General features: G+C 37.6%; 1 protein-coding gene across 1 annotated transcript in view; it reads left to right on the top strand.

Annotated features, from left to right (window-relative positions):
- The window catches only part of PAPSS1 (3'-phosphoadenosine 5'-phosphosulfate synthase 1), a 39977-nt gene extending 19443 nt beyond the window's left edge, over nucleotides 1-20534 (top strand). The window contains exons 7-12 of the mRNA XM_058803381.1: nucleotides 1084-1195; nucleotides 4130-4335; nucleotides 6454-6589; nucleotides 8491-8759; nucleotides 10474-10703; nucleotides 19325-20534. Coding sequence (XP_058659364.1) covers nucleotides 1084-1195; nucleotides 4130-4335; nucleotides 6454-6589; nucleotides 8491-8759; nucleotides 10474-10703; nucleotides 19325-19463 — 1092 coding nt within the window. The 3' untranslated portion in view covers nucleotides 19464-20534. The remainder of the gene's footprint in view (nucleotides 1-1083; nucleotides 1196-4129; nucleotides 4336-6453; nucleotides 6590-8490; nucleotides 8760-10473; nucleotides 10704-19324) is intronic.
- The last annotated feature ends 227 nt before the right edge of the window (nucleotides 20535-20761 follow it).

The raw sequence follows: 20761 nt of genomic DNA, 5'->3' as shown, positions 1-20761 counted from the left end.
ATTGTGAGTAGACCTTGAAGGATTGAGATGACATACTAAGCATTCAACTAGGTAATTTTAAAATTTTCTTGGTCTTCTACTAGTAATGAATATTGATACTTCCTTTCACATTTTTCTATTTTTTTCCACATACATCTGTTTAGAACTATTAATTGCTTTGTTGAGGAATAAATACCTAAGGTCACCATTATTAAACTTCAGTAGGGTCCCTTTCTAAATTGCTCCCTATCTAGAAAAACAAATAATTTCTCCCTCCACCCCCAACCACCGGCTTGTTAAATATCAATCAAGATTCTGATGTGACTTTGGGAATAAATTGTGTTTTGTACTTGCCTCAGTATAATTAAACAGTGTAATAAAATTAGTCATGCCCTTTGCAAAAGAGATTTGCACAAGCAAAGCCTGTCCTTGTCAAAAACTTGACCAAGTCTTAGTAATGCACATGCAGAAATAATGGAGACCACACACTAAGTCATAGTGTGACTGGGTGCTGAGGAAGGAAATTCTGTGTAAACTGATATCTCATGCTAAAACAAGTACTAGTCCAGAGAGAATTTTAGTTCTGGATTGTCTCTCTAGTTTATGAAAAATAATTATTTCACATTTCTTTAAAGATTAGACCTCTTAATATTTACCTTCATAATTCTGATTTTTTTTTTAGTGGTAATCATATATATTGTTATTATTTTTTCTTTTTCTTTTTAACATCTTTGTTATTTTACTTTGTTAGATAAAGGCAAGTGGGATTCTTTAATTTTACTAAGATGAACTTTATCAAGATTTATAAATAAAATTTGTTGTTGTGTGTTTGTTGGTTTGGTTTTTTTAACACATGGAAATTTGATCCAGTGTAGAGACTGGGAAATAGCCAAAAGTATGAACAGTGAGGAACAAGTTTTTTTTTCCTTACTTGTAGAAACTTTGAATTATTTGTGATTAAAAATGGTAACACTGAGAAATCTTCCATTTGTACTGTCCTGCATTTTAGAATTAAAGCATGATCTATTATGATTAATACCTGATGCCAGTAATTAAGCAGCAACTTTTATCTGCTCTAAGTCTATCTCTTCATTTCTTTACAAGGTGGATATGCAGTGGGTACAAGTGCTAGCAGAAGGTTGGGCAACACCCCTGAATGGCTTTATGAGAGAGAGAGAATACCTCCAGTGCCTTCACTTTGACTGTCTCCTTGATGGTAGGGTAAAACACACCATTTGTAAAACTGAGCAAACTAATCATACTTCCAAAATATTTTTGATGCTTTGCTTTCTAGTGGTGGTGTGGTAAAACATTATCAGGCTTGTGCACAACTTCGGGTCTGGGATAAGGGAATAGAATATTATAAATAACCAGTTTTAAATGTGATGGTTTTATTCTTTTTATACCTACCATCATATTAGAATTTGAATATTTTGTCTTTTTGCCTTTACAATTTTTTTTCAAATATCTTAATTTCTGAAAAACATTTAATTCTAAAATGCATACTTCTAATTTGTTTTGAAGAAATTTATCTTGCAATTCCAAATTCTAATTTAATTGTTGTTTAGCTCTGTGACCAAAAGATTTGTTTTGTATTAGCAATGAAGGAAAGGACAACAAACTGACTTGAGTGCTTGAGCTGTTGCAAGTGTGAAATCAGAATCTGAGCATGAACAATTGTCACGTGTAATTGAATTACTGTAATTTCCAGGGATGATTTAAATGAATAAATTTTATTTTGCATTGCCAGTTGGCTAAGAACTTTAAGATAGTAAGTCATAACATCCTCACATTTTGGAGTTTGATTTTGATCCTCTGTCATTTTTCATTTATTCCTCTTTCAAGGCTGTTTTACTCCAGCCTTTTTCCTATATTCATGCTTCCTTTTACATCACTTTTGTCTTGCTAGAGACCAAATAGCAGAACAAAAAGAAGTTGCTTTTCTCTCAATTCTGTAATACAGAAATCTGTCATACTTCTTATATTTCTTAATTTCCTTTTGTCTAGGTATGATCCCAGACAGCATAATGCCATCCTGTTACTTTGCAGTATAATTTTGGGCTGCTAGTTTTGTTCTCATTTCATTTGCCTTCTGTACATCCATCTAGGTGAAAAGTCCTCTGCAGATGATATGCAATGCATTCAGCTGCTAAAATAGCTTGTAGGTCCTAGTCCTGTCCTGTAATTTTCTGTAAATCAGGATTTTTATAAAGCATTTAAGACCTTGTATGGGTGACTGTTTCAGATATAACAACGTAACAATTTTTTAAACTTCTTTTGCTGTTGTTTTGAGTATATCGTCTGTGCTACAAAAAATACAAGTAATGAAAAATAGCAACTTATTGATGGAAACAATTTTCGGTCCTAAGCTTGGATAAAATCATTATGTTCCTCTAAATGTCCTGCTCCTGATTTTCTCTTTTTAGGGATCTACTACAGCACTTACATATGCAAATCTTTTTAGAAACATGTGATTGCCTTAAAGCTGCTTTGCTAGTTGCAGCAATGGCAACAGTTAAGTCAAAACAACACTCTCAAAGTTTCCTCCTTGCTTGTATGTTAGTTCTGGGTCCTACAGCAGCAGTCATTTTGCAGCGCTTTGATTCTGAAGAGAGGGAAATGGTTTATTACCTGCAGTGCATCTCATCCTTTGGGCTTTAAAAGCAGTGTTCGTACTGACTGACTTCTGAGCTGTGGAGAGCAGTGCAGATGTGTTGATAGTCTCCCTTTAAAGATTAAGTTGTCTGGAAAAGTCTCATCCTGACACTGTGCTCATGTGTGATTTAACAGACTTGCTTCACTGCCCTGCCTCAGTTTCTTATTTGTGCAGTCGCTGAAGAAAAACGTAGAAGATATTATGTATTTATTTGTTGGTTATGGACAAAATAATCAACAGGTTTGACATCTCTTCATACATTGAAATATTTATTTACTTGTCTGCAAAGCAATTTTTTATCCTTTTTGGGGTGTCAAACCACTCTGTGTGACTGCTGCCAAATTCAGTTTTATGACCTAGTTGCTTTGAAAATAACTGGGCACCAAAACTGAATTTAGGAGGAGATGCACAGCATGCATTATATATTTTGCATTATAAAAGAAGGGGGATCTATTTTTCTCTTAAACTTTTCATCCAGGTTTGTAATTTTTAATTTCTTAAGAAATTTAATTTCCTAATAAAAATGTATTGCTTAAATTATAGCAAAATTAGCCTTATTTTAGAGTCTTTGCAAATGCCAAAAACTCTATTAACTTTAAAGGGTCCATGACTTTTCTCCTGGAGACCACACAAAATTTAGAACCCAGGCCTTTGTAGAAGACTTAGAATATTTACTCTGCTGGGTTTCTCAAACCTCACTCTTGTAGAAAAGAAAAAGAAGACTTCAGCATCTGGCAGTGAAGTAGGTACTTAAAAAGAAGGACCACACAACCTTAAAATTCAGCTATATTGCCTTAGTTTTAGAAGTGAAGTAGCTGGTAAACTTTCAGCTGAACAAACTATGCAGAATGTTTGCCTGACTCAGCAGTTTTTTCTGGAAGGTAAATGCTTGAATCTGAATACAGTTTTAAGTATACAAAAAAAGTTACCTTTTGCAACAGTTCAGTTATGCATGGTAACTACTTAGGTACATTTGTCTGCTCCTATTGCAATGGTTTTTTTCTTAGGGGCCCAAATTGTGTCTACTGAGAATACGATTTTCTTTCTACTAATTATCCACTCCAGTAATAATCTTGTCTGATATTTTAGATGATTTATTTTAAAATGTTATTTGTGTATTTCTACTTTTTATATAGATTCTTAAGAAAGGTGTTAAGTTTCCCAAAAAGCAGTATCCTGCCAGTTAAAATATTTTTGTGCAGCTCTAAGTACTTGCTATGTATTGTGTTTGAGCTGTATTTTCAGTACAGTGTTCTCAAACCTCAGTGTACTCTTTCTCAAACCTCAATGTTTGCTCAATTTTATACCATGTGTGTCTTATGGAAGAATGAGTTCATTCTAAAAGTTGCTTAATCCCTGTTAAATTAAGTGTTTCAGCTTCCTGTCATATAATATACTTACAGCTTTAAAAGTAAGATGTTAATTAGGTAGATTTTTATAACAACATCAATGACTGTTACTAGGGATAAAGGGCTTTTTTCCTTTCCTCTGCAGGGGGAGTTATTAATCTGTCAGTGCCTATAGTGCTAACAGCTACTCAAGAAGACAAGGAAAGGCTCGATGGGTGCACAGCAATCGCACTGGTGTACGAAGGTCGCCGCGTTGCCATTCTCCGTAATCCCGAATTCTACGAGCACAGGAAAGAGGAACGCTGTGCTAGGCAGTGGGGAACCACATGCAAGGAACATCCCTATATCAAGGTGTGTGTTTGAAAGTTGGAAATCTAGTCCTGTTCGCTGTACTGTTGTGGAGATGCAAATTCAGTGAAGTGCATGTCCATGATTGATGTACTTTGACAAAAAAAACACTCTGAAAATTAGTTAAAATATCTGAGCAGAAACAAAGGTAATTTTTTTCTGTGCAGCTGTTGAATAGTCTGTACTTAGTGTGAAAATCTAATGTCAATATGTACACATGAAATGATTTAGAAATGTACTGCAGAATCTGTGCTACAGAAGGGGGAACTTTGCCCTCCAGTGTGCCTAGGAAACACATCCCTCTGTGTCACCAGATGGATCATCAAAGCTCCTTAATCAGTGGATATATATATTGGGAAGGATAGAAAACTTATCTGCCTGCATGTGGTGCACGGGAGACCTGCCTGCTTTAGATGTTTTTGAAACAGGCCCTGTTCCTGGAGAGTTCATCATTTAGCTCTCTGGGGAGTAATTTCCCATCCATTGTGTTCATTATGTTTTATTATCTTGGCCTTGTGTATGACACACTGAAATGTTCTAATTGTAACACACTCACCACAATGCTGTGTTGGCTTATGCAAGCTGATGTGAATGTTACATCTCAGCTCTGCAGAGCCAAAATATGTTTATTTCCCCATTTGTCTCTGAGGTATTTTTGTTTACAGGTATGACATAAATTAGGTAAAGAGAAATCAAGCATACCTCAAATTATGAGCTTGCTCTTGAAAAGGGAAAGCCTTTGAAAAGTTGTAAAAGTATCTGTATGACTAATAGAAGATTTTTAAAGCCCTTGATGTATTCTGTGATGTTGAAGATAAGATTATCCTTTTATTGAAAAATTAACATAGATCTAATAACTTATAAGAAAATCTTGTGCAGACAAAATTTGAATGAATTATATAGAAGATAAGGAACTATGTTCTTATGCCTGTACTGGGGTGTATAGCAGTAACATAACAGCATGTTAATTTGGTGGCTGTTCTTAATCAGAAATAGTTGGGTACCTGAGAGATTCTGTAGTGCAGATTTTTCTCATCCTTGTACCACTATCACACCTTCCCTCCACCTTTGTAAGCTGTCAAGATCTGGTATTTTCTTCAGGAAGGGAATGGTTACTGTGAGATCATTTAATTCCTGCAGGTCAAAGAAAAAATAAATTGAAAAATCACACCTCACTTTCACACCTTGGGTTTTAGGTTTAGTATGTAGTATCTTCTGTTATATCAAGATTTATTATAATTTATAATTGCATAAGGCTAAAAAAGTTATGAGAAATGTGTATGAAACTTGAAAGTATTTTGATTTTTGTCTTCAAAAAAAAATGCATTCTTAGAAATTAAAAGTTTCACAGTCATGTCTGTGTCTCTTTGTAGAGTATGTTAAGCAGCTTGCCATAATTATTTTTTGATAAAGCATGAGGTGATATTTAAAGATATGAAAAGAAGTGTAGTGACTGTCCAACATCTGTTACTTGGGTAAACTGCTACCATGAAACAACTCCAAAAGCTCTTCTACTTCAAAGATTGTGATTTTATTTGTAGATTAAAATGGGTGAATAGTTAATCAGAATTGTTTTGTTTGTTACTTTATTCTTGACTAGAATCTTGTAAACTACAGAGTTCAAATGCTGCAATATCTTCTATTGCAGCATTGTAAATCTTGTATATTAGAGAGTACAAAAGCTTCAATAGCATTTGCTTTGACCAGTAACTATTAAGTGTGCAACTTTGTTGTATTGCTATATTGTAATTAAATTTTAAAATATGTAGTAATAAAAATATATGCTAATATATGCTAAATAAATTGTAATAGAGCTTTCAAGACTCTATCTTTGTTTGTCATGCAGTGTTGGTTAATAATATTGGCTATTTGCATTTCTTTATATTATCTCAATTTTGAAAGAAAGGCCTACTGAAGGTTTGTGCATCTCTCCTGCATCATGGGATAACATGTCTGGACTATGCTCCAGTGGATTTTTTTTCATTTTTTAACACTGATGCTTTACTTCCAACTGTCAAAATTAACCTGGAACACAATCCTTGGTAAAGATGTGTCCCCATTGCAATGCTCTTGATAAGAGAAGCTGATAACTAATCCTGACATGAACTTTTTTTTTCTTAGATGGTTATGGAGCAAGGCAACTGGCTTGTGGGTGGAGATCTACAGGTCCTTGATCGTATTTATTGGAATGATGGACTAGATCAATACCGCCTCACTCCGGCTGAGCTAAGGCAAAAATTCAAGGAAATGAATGCCGGTGAGTAAATTTTTTTTGCTTGCTTTCTTCCTGCAGAGGCTTATCCATGTCTGCTGCCACCAGTGTGGCTGGCATTGTTTCAAAGGTGAAAATTTTGAATGCTCTTGTAGGCGCCTTTCTTTGCTTTTAAATGAAATAATTTTTATGATCTGAGGAATTGCATTGCCTAAATGCATAACAGAAGCTGGTAATGCCTGAGGTTCTGAACTTTATCTTTCCATGCACTGTAGATATGTTAGTAATGCAAGAAAAGATGATGTTAAAATGTGGTAAGTTGTGATTTAAAATCATGTTTGGCCAAAACTACAGATGTATGGTTGAATGGTGCACTTTCATGCTCTGCTATTTTTAAGTCTGTTCCATGCTGCTTCTGGGAAACAAGGCTTATGAAAGTAGTGCAGGTAGGCTGGTGCCAAGTTTCTTTCCAGCACAAAAAATAAAACAGTTTTTTTCACAGAAGTGGTTGTGTTAGGCAGATAAGTAAGAGGCTGAGGAATGTCATAAAGCAGAGAACAAACATGCTGCTTTCACTGTGGCAGTGACTGGCAGGCAGCTGCACTGGTAAATGTGAGGAGAGAGATTAAGAGTGCAAAGCACAACTGTTCCTGAGCTCCTGTCATTGTTCTGTGTGGTTTGTAGGTTCTGTGTAGGAGCTGTAGGTCTGCAATATCAGTCTTTTGGCTAATCCCTAAACAAACACATATTTGAGATCTGAAAAATCCCTGTTCTCTAGGTTTCATTGGTTCCATATTGGAAAATCTCTCGTTTCAGTGGTTTTGCTGTCTTGCAGGGCACTCAAGTTCATTTGAATTTGCAGGAGAGAGGGAAATCCTGTGGCAGGGTTTTTCATTGAAGGGTTTGTAACACTCTGGAATAGCAGTTAGTCTTGCTTGGTTCTTACCATGCTTGAAATCTTCTAAACTAAGGCAAAGGAAACTTAGTAAGGAACTTTAAATCCCCTTTTATGAGTTTTGTTCCAAACAGCTCCATTTGTTCTCTTGATGAAATATTTAGCCTTTAAGATAGGTAGCATAGTTTTATTTCTTAGTAGAATACAATACCCTTATGCAAGTGAAAAATCCAAATAGAAGTCGGAGAAACTAGAGTCATTCTGCAGAAAATTCAGAAGTTAAGGAAGCTGATTTTTTTTTTTGGTACAGTTTTTAATTAGTTTTTCTTACTAAGTGTTATGAATATGAACGAGACCAAACTTTCTCTGGAGAAAGAGGTTATTGTTTATTAAAATAGCTGTAAGGAACAGAGTACCCAGGATAAGCCCAGGCACCCACACAATGAGTGAAAAACAGAACAGTGCGCTACCCCCAAGTGCACTGGGTTCTCCTCCAAAAACAAGTTTCCAAAAAGAAGAGCCCCAACCCAACCAAACTTCCCTTATTTATAGCCACCTTGGAATCCAGGATTGGTCCATTTTGGATCTGCATGGTCATTGGTCCATTTCCAGGCTTCCCATTGGTCTTTTACGCCATTCATTCTGGACCAATCGCTGCTGCAGGGCTTTGAATGATTGGTCAGATCTTCTCTCCAATCCCTCTTCGACTTCGTCTTGCCCTGCCAGACCGCCCTTCCACCAAACCCTGGACCCTTTTCCTAGAACTTTCTAATAATCCCCCCCACTCTTAACATAATACAATTAATTTAACATAATTAATATAATATAATTGAACTATACCCTAATTTAACATAACTTTTACTTATAACACTAAGTACAGTGATTTTGTAATAATTGATAATTCTTCAATGACCTGCAAGCACTGCTGTTACACTTGTTTAATAGACCTCAGAGAAAAACATATACTGAAGCTTTTTCCATGCCTGTACACCTCCTGATGAAATATCTTGCTTCCCTTATATCTTTTGTCTCGTTCGTTTTTCCTCCCCAGATGCTGTCTTTGCATTCCAGTTACGCAACCCGGTGCACAACGGGCACGCGCTTTTGATGCAGGACACTCACAAGCAGCTTCTGGAACGCGGCTACCGGCGCCCCGTTCTGCTCCTGCACCCCCTCGGGGGCTGGACAAAGGAGGATGATGTTCCTCTCATGTGGCGCATGAAGCAGCACGCTGCAGTGCTGGAGGAGGGAGTCCTGAATCCAGAAACAACAGTGGTAGCTATATTCCCTTCCCCCATGATGTATGCAGGACCCACTGAGGTAAATACATCAGGTGTTTAAAGTGAAACAAAACCCTTTTCATAGTGCACAAAGATATTTTGCGCGACATCTGATGTTTGTGTGTTGTTTTGTTTTAATGGAGGGAGAGACTAATTTTGCTTGAGAAAGCAGATTATCAAGTCTCTGTCACCATCCAAAACATTATCTTCTGAAGAAACTTCTATATTGGAGGATTTTGCTGGAAATGCTGGGAGAAAATATTGTGTTTATAGGTTCCTTTCTTTACAATTACAAGGATATGATAATAATTTAATCCTTCCTCCTTTTTTTACGGTCTTTTTTAGAAATAATTATAAGATCTGTTAACATACCAAGTGATTGTTCTGAATGTTAAAAATACTTAAGTTTTATGATTGTTAAGCAGGAAGTTTATATGTTAGAGGGGCATTCACAAATTAAGAAAAAAACCAGTCTGTTTATTTTTTGGCAAACTTAATTCAGAGAGAATTGTTTCAAGACTTTGTATGAAATAATTCTTTGGCAACACTTTGTTTAGGAGCCAGGTCTTGGGTTGGAGTCCCTAGAGGTTTGTGGGAGGCAGCAGAAAGAATAAATGTTCTTAGTTGAGGACAATTCCTTGAGGGGATATTGATTCTTCATCTCATTCCTTTTTCCAGGCTCTGAGGTTAACTCTGGGGAAGCTTTTTTCATAGATAGGAGATCTTGCCAGTGAAGTTAAATTAGGCAGATGCCACTTATTTTCTGCTGGCCAGTTGACTGGTCAAACAGAGCTTTTTCTGCCTTTCAGTCCAGAGAAAGAACTGCAGTCCAGATCTAGTGAGTGAGTTCATGTGGGGAATCTTCTGCTGCTCTCCATAGGCCTTTTATGAGAATTAACAGAAATCTTCTACGTCATTCTTGTATGTGTGAGGAGGAGCAAAATCCCCATTCCTTATTCTGAACAGGATAAATTTTTTCTCCTTACATATTTTTCTCCTCCTGTGACCTATGAGGTCATTTCCAGACCTCAGAGTACAGCCTGACAGTAATATTTGTTCAAGTAATAAGAGAGATTATTTCTTTAATAATTTTCCATAGTTTATTTAAAAGTCATTGGTAGCAGATCTGTTTCTATAGCATAAATGCTTTACAGAACAAGCAGCTGGTGATATGGTTATCTACAGGATGGATGTGTTCTTCCAGTCTTTAAAAATCCAAATGGACAACTTTAATATGTATCAATTTAGGATTTTTTTGTATTTTTAACATTACTGACAAGTGCCTTGGAAGAAAAGCAAGAGTTCTGTAAGGGAAAGCTGTATCAAACTGCAATAAATTCATCTGCTTAGGAAAGTTAATCTATTACAAGCATTCATGTGCAGTGTGTATCTGGTTTATATGTCCTTTGGGTTTTAATGTTCATGCAGACAAAGTGTTAGTTCTACCTTGGACAATATCCTTGCCACATGTACAAGTTGAAAATGCTGAACATGGGTGGTTTTTCATTCTGAATGTGTAGATGGTGCTGAAGTAACTTTCTGAGTACCTACTGTGCAGATAAAAAGGGGATAGTATGTTTTAGCTGTAAGTTTGATGGTGGTCATCTTAACTGGTTCTTTATTATGTTGTGGCTCCATAGTAAAAATCACATCTGATTAAGGAAAAATACTGGTTACAGAGTGCATGCCCATTTTGAGAGCCACAGTTTTGGAGCCTTTTCTTCTGTTAATTGTTTTTGCTGTCTCTGTTGTAGGTTCAGTGGCACTGCAGATCCCGGATGGTTGCAGGAGCTAACTTCTACATTGTAGGGCGAGATCCAGCAGGGATGCCACACCCTGACACTGGGAAAGACCTGTATGAACCAACCCATGGTGCCAAAGTGCTCACAATGGCTCCAGGCCTCCGAGCACTGGAAATTGTACCCTTCAGGGTTGCAGCCTATAATAAAAAAAAGAAGTGCATGGATTATTATGACTCTGATCAGTAAGTTGCATTTTCATTTTAAGGAAATTCTGAGCAATAGCGGCCTCTTACCCCTGCCCACATTAAAAAATTTGTTCATAATTAAATCTATATAGCTCAAATAGGGCAGTGTTGAAGATGTGATTTTAAACAAATGTAGCTTAATTTCAGCATGATTTGGTTCACAGTGCAGCTGCCTGATCTAACTTTAGCTGCCGCATGAAGACTCCCCAGGTACTGGAGTTTCTCTGATTCTGGAGCATAATGACACAGATTGGTAAATCCAGAAAAAGATATTATTATTTATTATAATGGTAAAATTAGCTTTCTTTCTAAATAAGCTTCTCAGGTGTCAGGTGTGCATCAGATAGGAGGGAAGAGACACAGTGAGAGTGTGCAGCATGGAAAATAGGGTGGCAAATACCTATTTATTTTCTCTATTGGTAATAAAGCACAATGATGCGCTAAGAGTATTCTGTGTCCCAGGGTTTTCAGCTGTTTTGTTGGTTTTTTATTTTTAATCCAGTTACAGAACAGTTCATTTAATCTTCTGTATGCATACTTCAATGTTATTTTTCCCTTGTGTGGGATAGCAGTGTTCAAAACTTTGTGTATGTGTTGCTCTGGTGACAATGAATAATACTGGGAAGATGACTTGTTATTTTAATTTAACCCTCTTTATTCAGATTATTGACATGTACTTTTGTTTTACATCAAACTGCAGTTGAAGTTGGTACTGAAATGCAAACTTCTCTGGGCAACCTGTTCCAGTGCCTCACCACCTTCACAGGAATGAGTTTCTTCCTAATATCTAATCTAAACCTACATTCTTTCAGTTCGAAGTCATTCCTCCTTCTCCTATCACCACATGCCCTTGCAAAAAGTTCCTCTCCAGCTCTCTTGTGACTTCCTTTAGGAACATGAAGTTGCTATAAGGTTGCCCTGGAGCGTTCTCTTCTACAGACTAAACACTCAGCCTGTCTGCAGAGGAGAGGTGCTCCAGCTCTCTGATCAAATTTTTTGCCCTCCTCTGGACTCACTCCATCAGATCCATGGACTTCCTATGCTGAGGTCCCTAGGGTCTGGATGCAGTACAGGTGGGCTGTCACAACAGTGGGGTAGAAGGGAAACATCACCTTCCTGGACCTGCTGGTCAGAAAGATCTTTCAATACAGAAGGATCAAAGTGAAGTAGTTTTATTGGTATATCAATTCTTACTAAATTAGAATAGTAAGGGAGTAGCAATGTGACAGGCCAAAATTCAGAATATTGATTCTCTGATCATCAATACTGTACTCTTAGAAGGATAGATGTGATTTGAATTAAGTAAAATTATACCTCTGTCATTAAGTGTAGCAAATGATTAAAGAGAACCCAAACAGCTCTGAGATTTCCTTATAAAAAGCAGTGGGAACAGATTTTGCCTTCGGTCACAGACTGCACATCATGTGCGCCCTTTTATCCTTTCACTGTGTCTATAAAGCCTTGATTTGGGGCATTTTTTTTCATGGTTCTGTAAGTGTCATGGAAAAAAGGCCATGCTGCCACTAATGTATGCCGTTCTCCCCTGGTGCTGCCCATTTGCTTTGTCCTTCCCTGGATGCTGTTTGTAGATGGGCTGGTGTGTGGCAGCAATCCTCTAGGTGGCAATGCAGACACGTGCAGGCTCCTGTCACTGCTCTGCCTGCCAGACGGAGCTCTGTGGTAGGCTCCAGACAGACTCAGAGCCTGGGTGGGTGCAGCTGGCTGCCATCCAAGATAGTCTGTGTAATGCTGAAAATGTGGCAGACTCCTGGACCATGTGGTGTTTGACTCTGCAAGGAGGATGGCAGGGAAGAGAGGATTGCCTGGAAACATGAGATGATCAGTGCTGGTGGAAGACCCTTGGATGTGAAATAGTGATGTTTGTGGAAATATTTCCTGAGCTCACTTGGTGAAAAACGCCGTGTGAAAATGTGGGAAGGAGGGTTGTATGCATAGAAGCATTGCTGTGACTTGTATCAGAAAAGGGTAATTTGGTTATCTCTTGCACCTTTCTCAGTTTTTCGAGACTTGGACATTTGACAGCCAACTAGACAATTCCAGAATTTACATTACTAAAGAATGTGTGGAAGCTTATGGCAAGGGGGTTCCCCTTGGACTGAGCTATAGCTGGCCTTGTGTCTTAGCTGCTGGGTGTGGTTATTCTTTCCCCATGTGGCCATCTCTTCTGTTCTTTCAGGCCTCCTGGACTCCTCTGTCTGGGAAGGTGCTTGTGAGAAGCCATAGTAGACCCCATCTGCTGCCTTGAGTGTGTCTGTAATTTGGTAGAGTTGCACCCACACCTGGCTTGGCAGCAAAGACATGCAGAGATTTTGCAGTTGGGCTCTTTGCTGCCATTAGTGAAATACCTTTTGGCTTCTCAGGGAAGTCCTAACACGAGAATGGTGGTAGATGAATCTTTGGCTCATGGTGAGAGGTTGCCAAAAGCTTGGTCCAGCTGCCAGAGGGATGTCTGAAAAGCTGTGGCTACAGAATTAGCGGTGGCAGAGAGTTGATTTGCTCAGCTTTTATGAGAAAGGTGTAACACTTGCTGACAGCACTCCTTGTATGCCTGTGGGGATGGGTTCAGAGGCTGGGTCACCACTCCAGTAGGGTGCTGGGCAACTGTGTGAGACCTGCCTGTGCCTCAGCTGCTCATGACCTTGCTGGCAAGCCTGGGAAGCACCAAAAAGCCTGCACTGGCCCTGCCTCCAAATCAGTGCCAGAGGCCCTTACTGCTCTGGTGTGCTGCCTGTGATATTGTGCTTAAAGTCTTCTGCTCCCAGAGGCGACCGCACAAGCACAGTTTTGTGGAGTTGGTGTAGAAGGTCAGTTTGTTTCTCACTTCCGTTAGTACCCTCCAGAACATGTGCTGCCCTTGGGGTTTCAGTTGATCCAGTGGCTGCTTGGGACCAGTGTGGAGACTGCTGACTTGGTGTGTCAGGACCTTGTGCTGCTGCTTAACAGTGCTGAGCTGCTGTGTGGGAGCTGAAGTCACTTGGCCCCTGTCGGTAAGGAAAGGCAGAAATACCCTGGTTGCATTCAGGATAACAGCATTGTCTGTGAGGAGAGGGGGTAAGGAAAGACTGACCTGAAAGCATTAATAACAGCTGCACAGCAAGTGTAGTTGCAAAGTGGTGCACAAAGCTTAACTTTTATAAAATGTTTAAATAAAGTTACCCCTTAGAACATTAAGACATATGAACAACCGATGACTTAGAATTATATTAATGTTTTACCTCATGAAGCCAGCACAACTTTAAATTTGTTTCTTGGACATCTTAGAACTAGGTTTAGCACCTCATGAAACTAAACTCTTGAAACTTAATTTTTGAAAAACAATTTGTCTGAAACTTAGATCTAGGAGAGTGATTTGAGGAATGTATTTGAAGTGATGTATAGCAGCACAGGTAGAACTAATTTAATTTTCTTTTCCCTTTGGTCAAAATGAGGATGATTAAAATAAAATTTCCATTTTTTGCTGTTGCTCAAGTCAGATAGAAAGCCTAATCTAAGTTTCTGTGTGGGAAGCTTGAGCGTTTCCACTTGCATAGAATTCTGAATTAATGCATATAAAAGCTAGCAAGAATGTTATTATAGTCCTTATCAAAGTTTTTGTGCTTTTATATTTCATAAAATTTTTTATCTGTAACTGAATATATACAAATGTGTTTTAGAAAAGCTTATAGGAAGAACTCTAGTTATAATGGATAATTAAATTGAATGTCTGACCTATAAGCAACTGGTAGAGCGAAGTGTAAAGAAAACAACCAAAGAACCAAGAAACCAACAAATAACACCCCTACCCACCCACCCCCCCTAAAAAAAAGCTTACCCAATGCTGAAATTCCTTCAGAAAATCAGTTAGTGAGATTCTTCAGCCAAACTGTGTTCTTCCCACAGTTACCACAGACAAGTGTAATTTGGGATTGGTGGCTTAATAATAGAAGTTGGTTTTGTGAGCAGAGATTCCCAATTCTTTATGGAAGATCAGTTCTATAAAATGCAGCCACAGACTGCTGCTGAGAAAAAACGCAATTAAGAAAGGAAATTAGTCTGGCAATTAAAAAAGCCACAACAGTGTCTGGAATTAAATTACTTTTTTTTTTTTTTTTTCCTGAAAGAAAACCAAAGAGAACATTTTGGCTAAAAGAAACCCATAAGTAAGGTGACTGGAGCAGATTGTTCATGCTGTCTATTAAATGTAAATGAAGCATGGGTATCTGTGAAGAAGAGAGATTTTAACTTTATATATTTTTTTCCTGAGACCTTTAATATGGTTGTCATTACTGCTTTAATCCTATAAAATCATACTTATGGGGGAGCTGTTCCAACTAAGTACATACTGTTCTCAAATTAGTTTTTTAAAGTGGTAGTAAGAGGCTGCAATAAGCACACTTTACTGTTCTCCCTAATTTAGTTATGTGAAATATGGTTTTTCAATTACCATCAGTACATAATGTAGGATACACTGAAGCTCTGCATCAGGCCCGGAGACTTTAACCCTCCTGCCAGTCAGAAAGGAATTAGGAAAGGATTTGCTTTGCATATGTTGATATTAATCACAACATTGTGTTCTGATTTTACAAGTTTGTTCCAGGGTGGTTGGGATTTGAACCTAGCTGGCAGTAGCTGGTTCATTCAGCATCATGGGACATTCATTCCCAAGGCACAGTGTAGACTTCCTGGAAGAGTTACAGAGTAAGTCATGACTTGATGCTGCAAGGGCAAGTTTAAATTCAGAGCAAGTCCTTCTAGAAGGAGTTTAAGGTTAGAATTAGACCCCAGATAAGGAGTCTGTGAATTGTCCCAGAAATTAGTCTGAAGTCTAGTAGCTGAGTGGAACATCACAGTTGTTTTGAAGACAGAACAGGGTGAATAAGTAATGTTATTATTTTATTTCCCTATTGTTCGATTTGCCTAAAAAAAAAAAAAAAGGCAAAACTGTGAATGAATGGTTTGTACTTATATCATGAGTCTTGTATTTAAGAGGAATTCTTTAAGACCTTGAGAGCACCAGACATTGCCCTCCACAGAGAATGGGAGTTTCTAGAAGATCATTTGGACATACCTGAGAGAAGGTCAGGGTTCCCAAGATTATGACTGATCTTTAGTCATCTTTAGTCTTTCTCCAGATGAAAAATCTACTATGTAATGTGGTCTATACTTAGATTAAATTTGTAGGGAATACTGAAGCAGAAGAAATGTTCTCTCCAATTACTGTATTAATGCACTGTATTGACACCTCAGAGATCCAGCACAGGAGGTTCCCTGTAGGCCTGTGGCAGTCACTTCCTCCTTGCAAACTAATGATGTCCTTGTTTTGCCACAGGACCTGTTAGGTCTCTGTAATCCCTGTCCTCCATCAGTAACAAAATTTCACAGTGTGTGTAGGTATGGTTTTTTCCATACTGTGAGTGTAGTAGAGTTCTAGGATGCTATGCCTCCGAGCAAATACCAGTCCTCAGTGTGAAATGTTCCAGGACTGTTTTTCTGTTGACAAATTTTTGTTGTGGTTCTATTTCTGCTTTCTTTTCCTCCTTCTTTTTGGAGGATGCTTTTAATTGCAGTGGCACAAAGTATTGTGTTAGTACCAGTCAAACTCAATTGGCACTAAAGTTAGTGTCAGTCAAACTCAATTGGCAGTAAAAAGTCAATGTTAAGAGTATTTAGTAGCATCAAGCATGACTAAAAGAAAGCTGATTCCAGCAGCTACTGAGTAAAATTTTTAAAGGCACTTAAAATGCCATGCTCAGAAAAGACTTGTGTTAAGTTTCATTGAGGGTCATTTCAAATCTGACAAGAATGGGATTTGAATGATTTTTTTTAATAGCATCTTTAATGGTGAAGTGTTTCCTCCTCTCATGTTCCACTCAAATCCACCTTATATAGAGTAACTCTTAATGTCCTCAAAATTCACTCTGAACGACATTTCTTGGTGACTCCTTTTACTATCTCCTTCTACTAAAGCAAATTACTCATCCTGATATGTTTTATTTCAAAATGCTTGTGGGCCACATGCCACAGTGGTCACAGTACTGATGAGGTTTTTCTCCTTAGCAGGAATTTCAGTTTCTGAAATGTTATTGAAATTTTTAAATGCTTTAATTTTTTAAAAAAGGCAAAAAATACTGTCTTGTTGTGTATATATTGCCAAGGCTCCATTTGAATAAGAATTTTTTTTTAAAGAAAAACTCTTTCAAAACAGACCTTCAGGATAATGTGAGGACATAATTTTTAATTTTTAATAGCATTTTGGAAACATTATAACATGCTGAATGTACTATGTTTCTGATCTGAAGCTCACTCACTTTTTTCATTTCATTTTTTTATAATTTCTATAGATCTCTTTAGCTTCGTGTTTCTCTCTTCCTTGGTATCTCTGCTTCTTACCTGCTTTTTGTGCAGCTAGGGATAAGAAGCAGCTAAAGGAGTTGTATGTGTTATTGATGCAAACTTCTATGACATATCTAAATGTAGTAGTTTGGTAGCATTATTTCACTTGCAGGGTACGGGACAAAGTTGAGTGCTTTTCTGAAATCTTAAGAAACAAGTGGAAATAAAGCACCTTTTTTTTTTTTTTTTTAATGCTCGAGCTTTAGTGTGGAGAAACCACACATGGAGTAACTTCATAGTACTTGCTTTACTCTTCTCTTCCTGATCATCTGAACACTTGGTGTTTTTTTGACAGAATTAACCAGATTTATCACTTCCCCACATATATTTTCTATAAATAGCTCTTTGCAAAGCACTCAAGTTACCTTCAGGCAGTGTTAGTGAACAGCAGACATCTCTCTGCTAAGGCATAAAATTTTCAGATGTTATAAATAGCAGTGCCAACTTTTTCTCCCATGGAGCTACACCAAGTTTAATTTTTCATTTTTATGTGATTTATATTTTGCAGGACTAAAGCACAGTAGGATTTTTTTGTCTTGTGACACTTCAGGAACCCACAGTCCCAAATTTAGAGCAACAAGAAAAGAGCATGTATGGCAGTGCTGGTGTGTAAATGTATACAGCCCAAATCAAAAAGTTATGGGGCTAGTGTTATTGTGAAAGGGAACTGTGGAATGCTTTCTGCATCTTGCTAACTTCCATACCCTACTGAGCATAGACCAGCACTTAGAGCCAAGTTCTGCCCTCTGATGTGCACACTTGGCTCCTGTCTCTGTCTAAGGCATGTACATCTGAGATCAATACTTGGTTTTTATTTCAAACAGACAAGTAAAGAATGAGTAATGCATACATGTTGCAAATTGAGCAAATGGCATAAGTAAAATTGTATATTTAATTTAGAAATACATATTTTTTTCCTTTGGAACATTTAATAGAGCTCTGGCATTCCTGTCTTGCTTTTACTTTCAGTCCTGTGAGGAGTAACTTAATTTGTGGAGCTTTTGCTGCTTATGACTACATACCTGAGAAGTTAATAATAATTTAGTCTTATGTAAACAATGGTAAACAATCCTAATCTGTCTTCAGTTTTTTTCATTTGTCCAACTGAATTTTGTTTTTTATGGGAAAAGGTGTCTTTAGGGGAAGGTATTTTTATTATTCCATTGCTTTTCTCTTTATTTTGAGCTGTATATGCCATGCTGTCAATATGCATAAATATGTATATGTGTGCTCAGTGTCTGGCAGAGGCACAGCTGGGAAGCTTGCCTCTAGATACTGAGGCTTTTACGTTCTCTGTTCTCCAAACAGTGCCTCACTAAGATGTACAAATTTTTTTTACACATTCTCTAGTGGCACTGAAATGACCTCCTTGAACCAGCACAGGAACATCCAGCCAGCTCATCAGGCTGGTCTCCTGCCCTGGCAAGGCAAGGTGTAAATCAGGATGGCTGCTGTTGCCTTGGCAGAGGGCTCAGACAGTAGGTAGAGTAGATGGCTCTCCTTCAACAGGAGTTTGTTTCCTCACAGAGAGCAAGCCAGACTGAATTCAGTCCACAGGGGTTCAGTTGCACCATGCTGCTATATAGTAGATATTTTTGCCCCTGATGAGGGAAAAGAATGATGAGGAGGACTTCATCTTGTCAGAAGGCTAATTAATTACTTTATTATACTATATTATTCTATATTATATTACACTATGTTACATTACATCTAAACTGAATCTGCCAAGCACTCCACTGCACTGAATCTTGTGACTGTCAGCCAGTTCCAATACACACACACCTGGATCCAGTTGGTCAGTGAATCAAAGCACTCACACCAGAGTCCAATTATCAATTCGCTTCAGGTAAACAGTCTTCCACAATGCATTCCACTTGTGAACAAACACAGGAGCAGTAAATGAGATAAGAGTTGTTTTTTCGTTCAGAGAATGTGAAACCCAGAAGTATTCTTGGTAAGAATTGTGCCTTGCTTTTCTCTGTGAAGAGAAGTGTGGCTACACTGCTAAAACCTCAGGAGTTACCAAAGCTGAATATTGTAGAGGATGTATATTCCTGAGATTTACTGCCATTGCTGGCCTTGAAATGACAGCTGCTCTACAGCATTATATGCCCAAGAAAAAAAAGTGTAAAGTATCAAGAAAGTAGAAGGAATATGAGCAACTTTGCCTGCCTTTAATGTATGTTCTTTTTTCCCTCCCTTTTCCTCCACCCCTACCCTGTCAGCCATGAAGACTTTGATTTTATATCGGGGACCCGCATGCGCAGGCTGGCTCGGGAAGGACAAAACCCTCCGGAAGGCTTCATGGCTCCCAAGGCTTGGACTGTGCTGACAGAGTACTACAAATCCTTGGAGAAGGCTTAGGCCTCTTATTAACTGCAGATCAACCTTTGACGCCTGATTTATTTACGAGAAGGGGACCACACAGTCACCATTCATGTTGCTTTGTTGTGGTGTCTGTCAGGAAGTTCTCTGAAAACAGACTCTTTCTTCCTAACTTAGCATCATTCTTTGCCTGCCCTTATGGGTTCTATTATGTCCTGGCACCTAACTAGCTGCTGGTTTTAATGTCTTCTCTTTTATTACAGTTAATATTCATGCAGTAGGATTTTTAACTCCTGTATTTTTTTTTATATTTTACTGCCTCTGTCCTGAGTTCTGCAGCTGTTAAATAGATGCAGCTTTTTCATATGTTTAAGCTCCTGGGTAGTGTCTGGTTTTAGTAGTTTGTAGGAGAAAATGTCAGACTTAATCCTTTAACTATGGATAGATTATCTATAAATCAAAAAAGTAAAGAATGTTTCAAAATGTCTGTAAAAGTGTCTTCATCTTTATCTCATTACTATCATCTCCAGAAGCACTTAAAATTTATTTCTGACTATGTAATCAAAAAGCAGAAGGGGTTTTTTTATGTAGCATAATTAAAATTTTGCTTTCTTTGTTTAATTTTGGAGTTTATTTAGTTGTATGTTGATTCTCTTCTGCTGTGGACCTGTAAAGGTGGACAAGTAATGAATAAAAGAAAATACCTAGTTTTCAGTTTCAATTGTAACAAATTCACATATTGTTTGGTTGCTCTCATATATGCTTACTGCCATAGGTGTCAGTAGGGTATGTTTTATTTCATTTGATGTAACTTACTGGTTTTTGAGTCCAGATATGCTTAATCAGCCTACTACAACTTTTAAAAAAGCATGACAGCCCAAACTTAATTTCATGTTTAATAATTGCAAGAAAAATAAAGAAAATCCTTAGATTTTGGTATTTCCTGTGGAAAAATGCTTTGTTCAAATATTAATTTTCTGTCTATTTTTCAAGGTCTCCAAAGAGTAATTTTTGTGAGTTAGCTTTGCTTGCTTTAAAGGCAAAGCACATGTTCTTTTAGGACTCTTCAAAAATCCTGAAGAAACATAAGAAATTAAAAGTAAAACATTTCTTCACGTGTAAAGTAATACTGGTGTCTCTTGGTGTCTTTTCAAGCATTTGCAAGTAACCAGTGGAACAGTCATAACCTCTCTTAGCTAGAAACTACCTCATATCCTTGTCACAGAAACTTTTTTCTTGTTAAACAGTGTATATAGGAATATCCAGCTCAAAACTGCTGTTAGAATGTTGATACTGGATGAAGCATGTGTTTGTCTAGATTAATTTTTTTATGCCAG

The sequence above is a fragment of the Ammospiza caudacuta genome, chromosome 4 (genome assembly GCF_027887145.1).
Source record: "Ammospiza caudacuta isolate bAmmCau1 chromosome 4, bAmmCau1.pri, whole genome shotgun sequence".
NCBI lineage: Eukaryota > Metazoa > Chordata > Aves > Passeriformes > Passerellidae > Ammospiza > Ammospiza caudacuta.
The sequence above is the reverse complement of the archived record's forward strand: the minus strand, read 5'-3'. Positions and strand labels throughout refer to the sequence as shown.